Here is a 15356-nt window from a genome sequence, read left to right as displayed (position 1 = left end):
GCCCCGCCTTCCCGAGCCCGCCTCTTGAATTCTGAAGCCAATACTAACCCCAGACTGCTCTCCCCCCCCTTTCCGAGCCCTTTCCACACCCCCACGTTCCGTGAGACGATTGGCTGTTTCGACTTGGGTGAAGCGCTGACATTTGCATGCTGCTCGCGGTTCCTGGTAGGTAGCGCCGCCCGTCACTCGGAAGGCCGGGACCGCCCACTCCACCTCAGTGCCGGGCTCTCTTCCTGCGCAGTTCTCCTCTGCAGCCTCTGCGGGCAAGCGCCGGGGCTGCTCTCAATCTCCTGGCTGCGAGGAGGCAGCCCCGGCAAGCTGCCGTGCGTCCCGTCCAGAGTATCCGCGGTGCTGGGTACAGCGTCCTCCGCAGCGCGTGTGCGCGCAGTTCCCGCCGCCCGGACTTGGCGTTCCAGTCCCGGCTTCTGGTGGGCAACATGTCAAGAGCCGTCGCCGCTGCAGCTGCCGCCGCCACCCGAGGAAGAGCCGCAGCCTCGGCAGCCGCGCGCCCACGAGGGCAATAAACCGAATCCCTCGGGCGCAGAGCGGCAGGGGACCCTCCCGGTGCTCTCTGCTCCGGCAGGACTCGCGCCATGTGCTGAGCCATGCCCCTGGCCGCGCCCGCGGGCCGCGCATGGGGCAGCGCCTGAGCGGCGGCCGGTCCTGCCTCGATGTCCCAGGCCGGCTCTTGCCACAGCCGCCGCCGCCCCCGCCGCCGGTGAGGAGGAAGCTCGCGCTGCTCTTCGCCATGCTCTGCATCTGGCTCTACATGTTCCTGTACTCGTGCGCCGGCTCTTGCACCGCCGCGCCGGGCCTGCTGCTTCTGGGCTCGGGATCCCGCGCTGCTCAAGCTCAGCCAGCCCTGGTCACAGCTCCGAATGAGACATCCCCAAAGGTGCCTTTCCGGGCGCCGCCGGCCAACTCACTGGCTGCAGGCAAGGATAAGACAGTAGTCTCCGGGAGCCAGGAGGAGCAGAGTCCCGAGGCACCGGACTCCCCCAGCCCCATCTCCAGCTTCTTCAGCGGCTCCGGGAGCAAGCAGCTGCCGCAGGCCATCATCATCGGCGTGAAGAAGGGCGGCACGAGGGCGCTGCTGGAGTTCCTGCGCGTGCACCCCGACGTGCGCGCCGTGGGCGCCGAGCCCCACTTCTTCGACCGCAGCTACCACAAGGGCCTCGCCTGGTACCGGTGAGTTTCCTATCCAGGGTGCCGCTGCGCTGGCCCCGATCCCGATCGTGTCCGCCCACGGAGCGGTTGCGCGTCAGGTGGGGAGGTAGCAGGGGTACAACTCTGGGCAACCGAGGGAGGGCAGGGACCAAAGAGCGACCTCACATTGCGGGTGGACGGTGGCAGAAATCCGGGTGCGCCCGGCTAGGCTGTGACAGCAACCTCCAGAAACTTGTAGCGGGGCGCCGGTGGCTCTGTGCTCCGCTGAGCCCTAGAATCATTCAGGCGACCTCGCTGCAAAGACACCCGGCAGTTACTGGGAAAGCGCCAGAGGAACCGGCTACCATCCGGCGGTGGCGACATCCCACTCGAATAAATCTGCGTGGCTAGGATTTTGTTGTCGTTCACGTAGCCCGGGACGCGGGGAGGAGTGCTGTGGGAGTGTTGTGCGCCTCTGGGTCGCAGCCTCCTCCATGCACCAACAACTAGAGTCGCTTCTGCTGCCCAGATGGAGAGAGGGGCGCAGGCTAAGGCGCGGCGCCCAAGCCGCCTCGAGTCTGTTAACTTTTTGTTACAATTCTCCCTGTTACGGGAACCCGAAGGGGGTCTGACCCGCTTGGCTGGCGAGCCCCCCTGTGTTTGGGAGGGTGGCGGTGTGGCTACGCGGCTTTGCTGGCTGCAGGGCGCCGGGCGTGGAGTTGTGCTGGTCCCTGTCGGGCAAAGGCGCGCACTGCAGCCCGCAGCCTCTTGGAAGGCTTCTAGGCTCCCGGGAAGCTGCCGGCAACGTTGCCTCCTCCCCGGCCTCTGTGCTGGGAGAGCCTAGGCAAGAGCGCGAGATTCCGCAGACCCAGTACATGTCCGGACTCAAAGAATATCCCTGGATCATTGATTGAGAAATAAGGGTTGCCTCGAGGTCGCGGCTTCCGGATGTGAGTCCAGTTCCAAAGGGACCTAGACTCCGGGGTCACAATCGCGACCTCTGCCCACTGCATCCCGGGTTCCTAGTCTAGTGTGAGCTGCTGAAAGGGTCACACCCCAGTCTCCGGAAACCCGGTCGGGTCCCCAGCCCCTTAGGTCGCCACCCAGCCCTCGCGTCTCCCTCCGAGTTTTTTTTTCCAGACCCAATTACTTTCTAAGAGGGACACGACTTCGGAAAACAGGGAGAGACACGAACCGAACCCCGCTCTCTACCTCGACCATACTTTCCAGGACCCGGATGGCATGGCGAATAAAAGGGCCTGACCCTTAGGATTAAAGCAGCTCCTTTCCCAGCCTCGCTCGCCCCCTCCCCTTTGTCCTTTATGCTTTTTTAATTGTGAGGAGTTGCCCAAGTCTGGAGATTTAAGCTATCTGTGACGGCCGCCCTTCTCGCAGTTCCCAGGACACTGCGGGTTAAGCATGGATACTCGGATGCAACGCCCGCGTTCACGTCCCACGGGTGGGCCTGGGTGTTCTTATCCGAGCACTGGGAATAGGTGGATTCTGGGTGGGCCCGGAAGCGCGAATACTTCAGCGTAGCCAGGTGCAGTTTACCACGGGGGCCTCGCTAACGGTAGGCTGTTGCCATCGATGTGTTCATAATATTACCTCTATCCCACCATGCTCCCCATACACACCCCGCTCCTGGGATAATGTTCCGAGGACCGGGTGGCATGCTAATGATTAGAACCATTTGTGTCGGAGCCGAACCCGAGCCAGCCCTGGCTTTTTGGTCAGACCCACTTGAGGCCGGTCTGGGTGGAACTAGCAGGAGAGTCACTGCGCCCTTGAGGGTGTTAGAGGCACCTGAGGCAGGCGATGGAAATCCCCACTGGAAGATTCTCGCGGAGGCGGAGGTGGCTGCCTCCACCTGCCATCGCCCTTGGTGCGCTGGAGGCCCTGGCTGCTCTCGGACCGCGGAGAGCGCAGCCCAAAGAGCGTGGCCGAGACCAACGACCCGAAGCCGCAACGCCAGCAGCCTCGGAGACTCATGGACCACCCGGCTCTACCCGGCCGCAGTGGATCAGGGTCCTCTTCCTTCTGATGCCACCCGGAGGCACAGGCCCCGAGGCTGTGACTTGGTGGAGCTAACTGCCATGGTACAAGTGTCCTTCCCGGCCGCGGCCTTCCCGGGCTGTCCCACCCAGGGATCAGCTTGCCAGCAGAGTTAAAGAAAAAAAAAATATTTAAAGTGCTATCTGTTTACTTAAAACTTGTAAATCATTTTAGATGGTTCTGGGTGCCTGGCAATGTAAGGACTTAACGATTAATTTGAAAGCAACCCTGAAACTTTAAATCCAACAAGCGCCCGAGACGCTGACCCAGAGCGCTGCCCCTAGCCCGGCTGGAGCCCACTAGGCTCGCAGGGCTGCGCTCCAAATCAGGCCTGCAGGGTCCCTTCTACTCTGTTGGAAGATAGACCGCCCGCTGGAAAACAGCATAAATAATAATTAACCAGGGAGTTGCAAGGCAGAAACGTGGTTAGACCAAGTCCTCAAAGCCAGAGTGTGAGCGAGGAGAGAGGCCTTTTCAAAAAAGGCATTTGAGACGAAATGGGAAGGGGTGTGGAACGGATGGTTGAGTTCTGGGGTCAGCAGGAAATCGGTTGTAGAATGAAGTTGTAGCTATGTCTGAGCGAGTCGTTAATGAGTTTAATGGGTTAATACACAGCCCCGCCAGGGGCCTGACCAGTGGCCCAGGGCCTGGTGGATTTTCCTGGATGCCAGAGAATTGGCAATCCTTATACCAAGAAACTATGAGCCCATGGGTGACCCAGACTCCTGGGAGGCCAGAGCCTGCAGAGGTGGCAGCCTGGGGCTGACTCTGGGCCACCGCCCAGCCATTGGGATTCTTTACAGCGCCCAAGTTTGCAAAAATCACAAAGCTAATGTGAGCTAGTTCTGGCCTCTGTCTGCTTGAGTCCCATTTTGTACAAGAGTTTTGAGCTGACTTTCCAGTTCATAGTCTATGTTCTCTAATTACCCTCTAAACTTAGTGAGTGCCCGATAGTGATGTCTAAGAGCTCATGGGTGCTATCTGGTGGCGGTTACTCTCAGGTGGGTGGTGTGGTGCCTGAGAGATTTGGGGTTAGGGGAGTAGGATCTTTAAATCCCCGGGTGGAGCAGACATCCAACCAGCTTGGTACCCGAATTTAAACTGGAGAAGTGTTCTTTTTAATTAATTAATTTTTTATCTAACCTGGTCACAAATTTATTATTATGTATGGAAATACTAGCTTTTAAAGATTTTTCCAAACTGGATAAGTATTAATGATGCAGTTTTTAAAAAGCATTTCTTCTTCATCCAGCTTAAATTTTTTTTTTATATTTCCACGAATTTGATGATCGGAGTTTAAGAATTAACTTAATCAGACCTTGTTTGATTGTCATTTGCTTCACAGAGTTGACAGTGGTGGGAACTCCTTTCTCAGAATGGTTTCCCTTTCAGTTGTACAACATAAGCTGACACGTCAATGCTGTGGCCAATACCAGACCCCACCGTGTGTGTGTGTGTGTGTGTGTGTGTGTGTGTGTGTGTGTATTTTAACAATGTTGTAGTTAAACTGTACTAAATGTTCGTACCAGGCGCCATTTCAAGTGTCCAGGTTAGCTAGTTTAATCCCCATTACCATTCTGTGAAGTGGATACTTTGACAGGTGAGGAAAAACGGGCACAGAGAGGTTAACCAGATTCCTCAAAGTCTCACAGCTAGAAAGTGGCAGAGGTCTTATTCCAACAAGAGGTCATTCTGTGCCAGGCTCCCTGATTTTAGTGACCAAAACATACTGTTAGTCATGTGTAATTATTCATAGTGATTTCTGCGCTAATAGAATTTGAGAGTTTCTTGCCCACTTCCAGTGCCCCCCCACACCACCCCCCATCCCCCACACCCGTGCAGAGTGCCCACTTAGTCATTTGTCTTAAAGCCTTTGTAATGCCGGGACAGTTGACTTGGAACCATCCTGCATTGGTTTCTAAGTAGATGAGGACAATCATACCATTCTGGCACTTTTATTTCTCTGCACAGGACAGCTAGAATCAAGTAGTCATTCAAATGACAAAAATACCCCTCAGGTCTAGTGGCTGAGAAAACAGCCAGTGTTTCCCGGAGGAAGTGGTTTATTCAATGCCATTTGCCCCTTTCAGGCTGGGAGGCCCAGGTTAAGTGACATGTTCTCAAGCTCCTTGGAATTAATTTGTTCATTTAAAAAGATAGAATGATCCCAAGTCAAGAAGGACACAGTGATTACTGGGTGTTTATTAATCAAAAGGCAGATGATGTAGCTAGAACTCAGATTTTCCTAGAGATCCTAAAACCCAGTAATAAATGTCTCTCTGAGACAGCTGAAAAATAGTAATTTCCTTTATATTTTTAGCTGACCTCCCACTTCCATATGCCTAGTCTGTTTCTAAAAACTTGGTGGCTAGCCCTGTTTCTGACTTCACTGGAGGCTAAGATCTCATTGGGGATAATCTGTTTCTAAATAATTGTACTTCGGTTCTGGAGTTTAAGGCAAGTATGAGGCTCACGTCTAGGCTGCTGGGAGAAGGTCAGACATCGACATTGAGATGCAACAATTTGAAATACAAACCATCATGTTAGAATGCTGTCAAGATTTACCAGCAAGACTGTGTAGCATGTGTTGAGCTCTGTTTTTAATTAGGCCCCTAAATTACACCATAAAATGGTTGATTAATCTTTTACAAGTTGGGGGGAAAATATAACATAAATTAACCTAATCATAAGTGTTTTCCCAGATGCTGAGTTAATAAAGTTGTCAATATTTAATAGCGGCCTATTAGTTTTAGATAAATAAAATGCCGAAATGTATGAATTAAATTATACTTATTATCTTCCAAATGGTGTGTTACTCTCCAGCAGGTCTGTGAAAATTAGTTTGCAGCCCATATCTTAGGAGACATTCTTAAAAGATAGGCTACTACAGTAAATAGGAATTAAATGCTGACCTCATTTGATTTTGCATTTTTTAAAAAGGATCTACATATTTAAAAAGCGGCAATTTAATGTACACTAATAATGACAAGATGTATTTTCCCATTGCAAAGTGATCTTACAGGGCTCCCATTTTTCTGATTTTTTTTTTTTTTATGTTTTGAAAAATCAGTATGTCACAAATTCTCATTCTAAATATGCGTGGTTGAGTTTAATCCCTTCAGTTTAAAATAGACTATGAGAGAGAAAGTTTTCTCCTTAGACAAAATGGCTATTTGAATCACTAGAATTATTTACAATCGAAAGCTCACTAGGAGTAAACATTTTTTTTTTCAAGCAAAACGAAAACAACTGGCAGCTGTTTTAGATTGGAGGTGGCGTGTTTATAAGGCATCAGAACCGGAGCCCATTTCTCTGGGTCGCTCGGGATGCTTTGTGCTCTAACTCGGAAGTCAAACTGACTGACAGAAGCCCAAATGGCACAGCGTGAGGACAGCTTCTAGTGCAGAGAGTTTCGATAGGGCTCTAACAGGACTGTTCCAGAGAGTCTGAGAAACTTCAGGGCGGAGCTGGTGGGAGAGACTTGACTCTCCCAACTATGTGGCACAGTGTCGAGGCCAAGGAGAGCATGTCCTGCCTTCCTCAAGTGACAAGAAAGCAGAAATGGGATACTGGTATCATTAAAGACTAACAGGCCAGAAAACTTCTTTATATCTAAATTGTTACCTAGCTAGGACTGTCTTATTCCTTGCTCTCAGACTATCCAGCCTCAGATAAAATTGCTGTTTGTGCATGTCAGGTTAGTTCTTTTTCTTGTCCAGAGATGGGGGAAGTTATCTTTCAGGAACAATAATTATTCTTGTAACTTGATAGTAAACTCCATCATAGCCACAAGGCTAAGTGTTACAACATCCTTGGTGCTCAAGAAACCCCACAACACAGTTCTGGGCCAGAAGAGTGGCTCTCTCTTATATGTATTTAAAGTTCTTTTATGTGTACACTTCCCACACTTCACTGTCATTTGACAAATATTTTTAAAAAATAGCTTAAGTTACTGACTCACTCAAAAAACTTGCTTCACTATGACATGTAAGAAACATGCACAAATGAAGTTGTACTACTCCAATTTTTGCCCCACAAAGTTATGAAAATTATGTGGTACGGCAGGGAGAGTCCAGTTAACATTGAGGCATTGTATAACAGAAGAGGAGAAAACTGTATGTACCCACCACAAAGAAATGATAAAAGCTTAAGGTGATGGATCTGCTAATGAATGACCCTAGAGTATACAGGAACTAAGACATCACATTCAACCTCATGACTACATACAAATGGTGTCAGTCCAAAACCAAATGTAAAAGTTAAGTATGTAGCCATGGAAATAGACACGACTAAAGACCTTTGGTAAAGAGGAGTTCACATTTCTCAATATTTGAAAGGACACGAAGTACGTTGTTAGAGTGAGGTATTTTCTTTGTATGCAGGGTAGATGTAAACAGTGAGCATCCCGTTAGCATCAGGTCTCTGGCACTTCAGCTCAGCCAGACTGCTTTGAACTTCCTTGGATGAGACCTTAACCATTCCAAGTGTGATCATCCGTGACTTAGTGGGGCATGGGATCCAGAATCACTGGGTTCCAGAATTTGTCCCCCCCCCACCCCCCCCCCCCCCCCCCCACACACACAGGAGCGGAGAGAAGCCGTTTTCAACGCCCTCTCCTAACATAAGGGAGGAGCCGCCGTCTCCTTTCCAGGCCTTGGTGACATTAGTGTGCAACAGGACCCACGCTGGCTGACCGCTGCCACGCGTGCGCTTCTGTCCTCACCTGTGGGGCTGAGCTGGGCGGAGCTGCCTCGGCCCGCGCTGATTGGTCTGAAGGGCTGCCGAGAGACCAATGGAGTCGGGTCTGCACGGAGGCCCGCCCACAGGCTTTCTCTGAGCGAGTCTCTGGATGTCTGCCCAGTTCTAGCTTCTTGTTCGCCTTGCTTCTCCGTGTAACTGGACAGCATCTGCCCTGCTAGACTCATCTGCCCTGCAGGGCCAGCCTTCAGGACATCGGCCTGCAAGCGTCTAGTGGATACTAACTTCAGTTTGGCGTGAAGAGAGGGGAGGAGATGCTTGCTTATTGCTGCAAAGTGGCGCTGAAAAAAAATTCAAGATTTAGCCCATTCTTGCCCTAAAGTGCAGTCTCTCTCGGAGGAGAGCAAGACTGAAAGGCTCACACAATCAGAGACACCAATCCTTCCAGACCACCCCACCCCCCCCCCCCCCCCCCCCACACCACCACCACCACTAGGGCCTTCTGGAAGCTGGTCCTTGTTCAATCCAGCCCTTACTTTTGGCTTGCTGTTTGACTAGTCCCTGGACCCCTCCCATGTGATTGTTCCAGAAGCTCCAGGCATTTAGCATATGCCAGCTCGGCCAGCTAACACAGATACACAAAGAAGAAACATCCTGTTTCCACCCATGAGCTTCGTTCACAGAAGCCCCAAGTGGGTGGGTGGGTGTGTACTGGAGGGAGTGGATCGAAGCTTAACTCCAAGGCAGATTTCCAGTCAAGTCACCCAGGCTGACCTTTATATTGGGGTCCTCCTGGCTACTGAGTAGGTTGGATTAGACGTGTGTGCCACCAGGCTCAAAGAGTAATGAATGCACTCTTATAAATTGCATTTACTCCCCCCGCCCCCATCAAATAAGGGCATATTTATTGAGCAGTTGCCTTTAAAAAATAGACTTCATTTTTCGGAGCAGTTTTAGGCTCAAAACAGAAGCAGGTGTGATGCACAAAGATTTCCCATGTACCCTCACTTCAGTATATCATTCTTCCAAGACCCATTCTCCACCAAGGGTTGCATTTCTTGCAGTGGACAAGCCTGTGCTAACCAGGGTCTTCACTCAGGCCCTGGTTCGAATAAGGGCCTTGCCACCACCCTGGCTCTTTATAGGGGGTTGATAGCTTGTGAACATGGCCAGGGCTGAGGATGGGAACTGCATACAGCAGTCCAGATCTGCTGCTACATTGGCAAAGGGTCCAGCTGGAAAGCCCCTCTCAGCTGTCCCAGGCACGGAACACAGTTTATTCATCTGTCCTTATTCCTTGTCATCCCACATGCAGCCTAGTTCCCTCATTTGTAACCTGGCATTGTGGGGAGCTCCGTGCCCTGTTCCGTGTCAAGAACGTGCTTTTCCTTGTTAAGTTTCCACAGCCCAGTTCCTCACAGGCATTCTGAATGGGGTTTGCCATTCATTCTCATCAATTTCACTTCCTTTGTATTTGGAACCTTTGTAACCATCCCGGGACAGGCCTGCTTCGTTAGGTGCCCTACCTAAGTCAATTCCAGTGAGAAATTTCTGTCTTGAAATTGTTGGTCCCCACCTGTTGGCAACTCTTAAGGTCAGGTCTTGGCTACAGACACTTTTACACCTGAGAAAGTTACCTGTCCCTGACGCCAGCATCCCTCTCACACAGCTAGGGCAGAACCCAACAGGGTGGCTGAACCAATGACGCAGTGTGTGGGATACACCTATACCTCCAGCCCCGCCACTTAGAGTACGTTGGCCCATTCTCTGTGTAGTGAGCTCATTGGCTAAAATTATTGGTGTTATCAGAATATCTAATTCTCTCTCTCTTCCTCTCTCTGTGATCATATATATGACATATATAATATATATATATGTTTAATTTTGTTTAACGTAGCATCTCCTTTTGAGTCTGAATCCTGTTTTCATTCTTATCAACCATCATCTTGTGATGTGTTTGTCTGGATGCCAATTTGGAGTATGTTGGTGGAGCAAGCCTCTGAGTCTTCTTGCAGCTCTTTGAACTCCTTATCCTGTTCTCTGTCTCTGCCTCCCTCCTTCCACCTCTGCCTCCCTCCATCCTTACCCTAGGAACAGATAGCCCCTTCCTATTGTTTGAATCAAATCCCATACATAAGCCTGCCTCTTGGGGTATCTATTCAGAGGTAATGCTGCACCCTCCAAGATGTTTGCTACAAAGCGAACGATAAAGAAGGAGCAGCAATAGACAGTTAATCAAAAGCTGGGTTAGGAAGTGGCCAGCTGAGGAGTGGGAAGCAGGCTTGTTAGTAAGGATTTCAAGTCAGGTCTTGCCATAAGCTTCTGTAGCAGGCCTCCCCTGGCTGTTGTTCCCCAGAGCAGGCTAATTGCAGGTTCCGCTTTCCCCAACAGCTTAGGTCTGCTTTCAAAGGCTAGTCTTGTGAGTTGGTGGTGTTTACAGAGCAGGGTGTTTGCCTGTGTTGGAAACGATGGAGCTAGTCTCCGCCCTGCTCAGCACAGTGTTCCTGTGGTCTCTGTGTGTTTTGTCCTGGCCCCAAGATCTTTGTTCTTCCTGGATGCAGTGCCGAGGTCTTCACTAAATAATGTGAACAACACTTAGAAACACCAGCAGCCTGGGGCTAGAAACAAAGCCAGTAACAACAACAACAACAACAACAACAAAAAGCCCATGTTCTGTTTTGTGTCTGCAGCCATAGAGAATGCTGGAAGGCACCCTGAGTCCTCACAGCACTGGAAACAGAGGAGCTCTCAGGATTAGGTATCATTAGGACAGGAGGCAGGTGGGACATTTTAGCTGAAGAACTTAGGGTCGATTACTGCTGATGTACACTTAGGTTTCAGGGGTGTCTGCATTTCAGCCTGCTAGGATCACCTTCTTATCTCTTGGCTCGATGTCTTGGGTAGGCTCCTCCCACTTGGTGACAGTCTAACACCTGCCAGGATACCCCAACCCCCAGCCCCTGCTCAGAGGCAGACATTTGGCAAAGGCAGTCCACAGGGCACACAGCAGGAGCCTGTTGGCTGGTCCTTGGCTAGATTTTCATGCTTATCTCATTTCTGGTCCTCTAAAGTTCCATGTCTGTTTCAGGGACATTGAATGCCCTCTGTCTCTTCCCTTGGGGCCTGATGGGATTCGGGCAGTTACAGGGCAGGTTTATCACCAGTCATGCCTTAGGTGGTACTTCTCACACCTGTCATTCATTCATGATTTTCTGCACCACATTTTGAACATCTAAACTGGATCAAGCAGGAAGTAGACACTTAGTAAGTAGGCAAGCTGTTGGTTTACTATGGGGATCTTCCGGGAGCTCACAGTATCGCCTAGGGTGGATTGAATGAGGGGCATACGAAACAAAGAGAAACACAGCAGGCCCAAGCAAAGGGCCCTCTTGAGTTGGGCTTTGAAGGGTAGATATGAGTTTAGTGGTAGATCATGAAAGAAGCTGTTAAGGTGTTCGGGGCAAACAGAAAGGCCGAAGAATCATGGTAGAATACTAAAGGTTGGTCGAAGCACACAAGAAGTCGGAGTTTAGGGAAAGGCAGAAGAATCCTTCATTTTACCAGTCATAGGGAGTTTTCAGGCTACCAGATTCTCCTGTCAAGCATGGTCACCAGCTTTGTTTGAGTTATATGTCTGAATTCTTCAATAGTATCTTTGAGGGAAATTAAGTAATTTGATATGTCAAGGCAGGGTAGACAGGAAAATTGGTAAGGGTCACCCTGAGGTAGCTGGCACTGAGCCTGCCAGACCAGACTTGCTCAGCATCTTGGGCAGATGCTATGTTCTTCCCACCTGCTATCATCACTGCAGTGTTCCTGCACAGTTTTTTTGGGTATCCACATGCCCCAGGTACTTGGATGTCTCCTTCCTCCTGGGCTCTGAAGCTCTGTAGGGAAAGGCTGTGGTCTGTTATTCCTACCTACTCCAGACACCAAGATGCACAGAAGCCCATGGACCCTAGTCTGCTGTGGGCCTGGCTGCCAGCATCTGCCTGTCCTTTACTCAGGGTTAGAATTCAGGCATGCCTGGGCAGGGCTTCTCTCCCAGCACAGTGAGCCAGGAGGCCAGTGAAGGAATGCCACATGGGCAGGGCCAACCTTCATTTCTAAGGCTCAGACTTCTGAGGCCTGGAGAAGCCACATTGGCTCCCAACTGCCCTCTTTCCCACATGGCTTAGGCCTGTCCCTGCCCTGACTACAAAGTAACTCAGTCCTGTCTGGAACCTTCCATAAGGGCATTTAAAAGTGATCACAATTGCTGATTAGCTCTGGCTTAGAACTGTGCCCTTATATGTGGTGTGCTGAAGTTATAGGAGACCCCAGGAGAGGTGTAGCTCCTGGGTAGGGCTGCCCCACCCCTGCCTCCCTCCCCACCATCTCCTTCAGGGCATGACCACTCATTCATTTTTAGTTATTTTTAGGATTGCATTTTTTTCCAGTTGCAGCTGGAAACCCCAAAACAGGCTCCTGAGGATTTTGTGTTCTAGATAAAGAACATTTGTCAGGAGCAGCCTACAGTATATGGGCATTCTCTCCTTTGGGAAACGTGGAAGCCACCTCTTCTTACCCATGTGGCCTCCTGTGGGAGAGGTGAGTTTGGGGCATGGATAGTAGGCCCTGCAGATATAGATGTGGAAGGCTGGAGCAGCCAGTGGGGGTCACTAGTCAAGATCAACAGTGGGGCCCAGCACCTGGCAAGCCAAGGCAGGATGCTTGGGAGTTGATGGCCAGACTGCATGGAGACATTGCCAAATATAAATAATTAAAAAGCTGCCCTTTCATTTTGCCAGGTGACCTTTATAAGGAATTCAATTCTTTATTTCTATGTTTATTGCTGTTTAATTCACTATAGCAAAGAATTGGAATCAACCTAATTGTCCATCAACAGATGAATGGACAAGAAAATTTGTTATCTATATAGTATACTGTAAAGAAAAATGAAGTTCAAAATTTGCAGGAAAATGGATGGACTTAAAGTGTATAATATTAATAAGGTCACATAACCTCAGGTAGAGAAAACTGCATTTTCTGTCTCATACACAGAACCTAGTTAATTCTCTCTCTCTCTCTCTCTCTCTCTCTCTCTCTCTCTCTCTCTCTGTGTGTGTGTGTGTGTGTGTGTGTGTGTGTGTGTGTGTGTGTGTGGTGTATGTGTAAACAAATAAACGTGGGTAACAGTATAAATATAGAAAAGAAAAGAAAAAAGGTTAAATGTAAGGGGATGAAGGGGATGAGGAAAGACTAAATGCACATCATGGACACAAGCTATGACACCGGATATAAAGCTAACTGGTTTTTGGACTCTAGCTCTCATGGGCTTTTTAGTTCGGGGTGGCGGGTAAGTATGTATATAAAACATACTTGATACTGAAAGTGTAAAAGCTAGTGCGAAACTTCACAGCTTCTGTTTCGAATGCTAGCTCTAACCACATGCGTGTTCATTAAGTCACATAGACTTCGGACCTGGTCAGCTACGGTGTGTGATTTGCTTATTTATTTTCAAGTTTTTTCTTAATAATAACATTTATTTAAAAAAAAGAATTTTGCATGTCAATTGTGTTCTGACTTGGAATTGTTGAGACTGTCCCCGTTCTAAAATCTCTGCTTCTCCTTCCCCCAGAGAATAACTTGTAGAATTCTCCCTGCCAGCCAGGTGGTGGTGGCACATGCCCTTAATCTCAGTACTTGGGAGGCAGAGGCAGGCAGATCTCTGTGAGTTTGAGGCCAGCCTGGTCTACAGAGGGAGTTCCAGCATAGCTAGGGCTTTTACACAGAGAAGCCTTGTCTTGAAAAGCCAAAACCACAACCCCCCAAGAAAAACAACCCTCCCAAAACAAAAAAAGATTTCTTGCTGCCAGAGGACTACTGCCTTGGGAACCAATGACAGCCCAGGAAGAAATGAGGGGTTTTCATCAGGGATTTTGTTATTATCTGGATGTCCCTTGCTTTGGGTTTTGTTCTTTGTAGTTGCTGTTGTGTTTGAATGTGAGATGCTCTCCATAGGCTCACGTGTTTGAACATTTGTCCACAGCTGCTGCTGCTGCTGCTGCTGCTTGGGAGACTGTGAACCTTTAGGAGGTGGAGCCTGGCTGGAGGAAGCATTTTAGCCAGCTCCACTTTCTGTTTACACTGTACTTCCTGTGTTTACACCATACTTCCTTCCAGCCAACTTCCTTTTCCTGCCTCCAGGCCTATCCTGCCATGATGGACTGTGTCCCCATGGAACTAGAAGCCACACAAGCACTTTCTCCCTTGAGTCCCTGTTGTTCAGGGCACTTTATTGTACGTAGCACAGGACCAAGAGAGGTGCAGCTTGATATTTTTTTTTTTTGTAATTTGCTGAGCTCTTGCTTTTTGTTTGTCTCGAGAACATTATGGAACACCTCCTGACTAGCGTGCTTTTGCCAAGATGTGAGGTGAGGGTTCCTGCCTTCACACTCCTACCACAAGGAGCCGTGCTCCTGCAGGCCTTTCTCTCGATAGGACTGTGTCCCTCATAAGCCCTTCCTCTCTATAGCAGCTTCTCATCATGTATTTGGGCATGATGACAAATGACTAAAGCAAGGTCCCCATGCCCCAAGTATTTCAACCTGGAAGCCAAAGTGGCAATTCTGTTGTTGAACAGTATTCAGCGGGGACTGCTCTTGCTCATGAGCAGTACAGATGGATGGTGCCCAGACTAAGCGGCCATTGCTAGAGAGCCTTCATGATGAGGGAGAGGGCGTACATCCTCAAAGAGGTTCTGTTGCTTGTTGGGATGGAGCCTGTCATTAAAGGAAAGCCCTGTAATTAGAAATTCTACTTCGCAGTGGGACCTGCAGCCGGAGCAGCTGCAGACTCTCTGCGCTGCATTCCTGGATGCTGAAGAGGAGGATGCTGGAGCCAGAGTACCCCCCTGGCAGTAAGTGGGTGGCTCTGCAGGTGACCACCTGTACTTAGGGTATGGTCAATCCCCTCCTCCCTTTTGCAGGGGCCAGGGTGGTGGATATACAGCTTAGTCCCTGTTCACTGGTTCCCCATTTTCAACACCTCCCTGCTCCCCCCCACTCCTTCCTTTTTTCTTAAAATATTTATTTACTTTTATTTCATTTGCATTGGTGTTTTGTCTGCATGTGTGTCTGTGTGAGGGCATTGGATCCCATGGAACTGAAAATACAGACAGTTGTGAGCTGCCCTGTGGGTGCTGGGAATTGAACCCCGGTCCTTTGGAAGAGCAGTCAGTGCTCTTAACCACTGAGCCATCTCTCCAGCCCTCTTTCTTTCTTTCTTTCTTTCTTTCTTTCTTTCTTTCCTTCCTTCCTTCCTTCCTTCCTTCCTTCCTTCCTTCCTTCCTTCCTTCTTTCCTTCCTTCCTTCCTCCCTTTCTGATCTCAATATCCTTTCATTTTCCACCCCTCAGTGCCAAACTTCTTTCTGAATATTGAACTCGGGCTCTTGCACATGCTAGCCAAGTGCTCT

The 15356-nt window shown here is 49.6% G+C and overlaps 1 protein-coding gene across 1 annotated transcript in view; it reads left to right on the top strand.

Annotated features, from left to right (window-relative positions):
- Nucleotides 1–206: 206 nt before the first annotated feature.
- Nucleotides 207–15356, top strand: part of Hs3st3b1 (heparan sulfate-glucosamine 3-sulfotransferase 3B1) — a 36152-nt gene continuing 21002 nt past the window's right edge. The window contains exon 1 of the mRNA XM_036198273.1: nucleotides 207–1188. Within this exon, the coding sequence (XP_036054166.1) occupies nucleotides 635–1188 (554 nt within the window). The 5' untranslated portion in view covers nucleotides 207–634. The remainder of the gene's footprint in view (nucleotides 1189–15356) is intronic.

Source organism: Onychomys torridus, chromosome 8, assembly GCF_903995425.1.
Source record: "Onychomys torridus chromosome 8, mOncTor1.1, whole genome shotgun sequence".
In the NCBI taxonomy this organism is placed as follows: domain Eukaryota; kingdom Metazoa; phylum Chordata; class Mammalia; order Rodentia; family Cricetidae; genus Onychomys; species Onychomys torridus.
The sequence above is the reverse complement of the archived record's forward strand: the minus strand, read 5'-3'. Positions and strand labels throughout refer to the sequence as shown.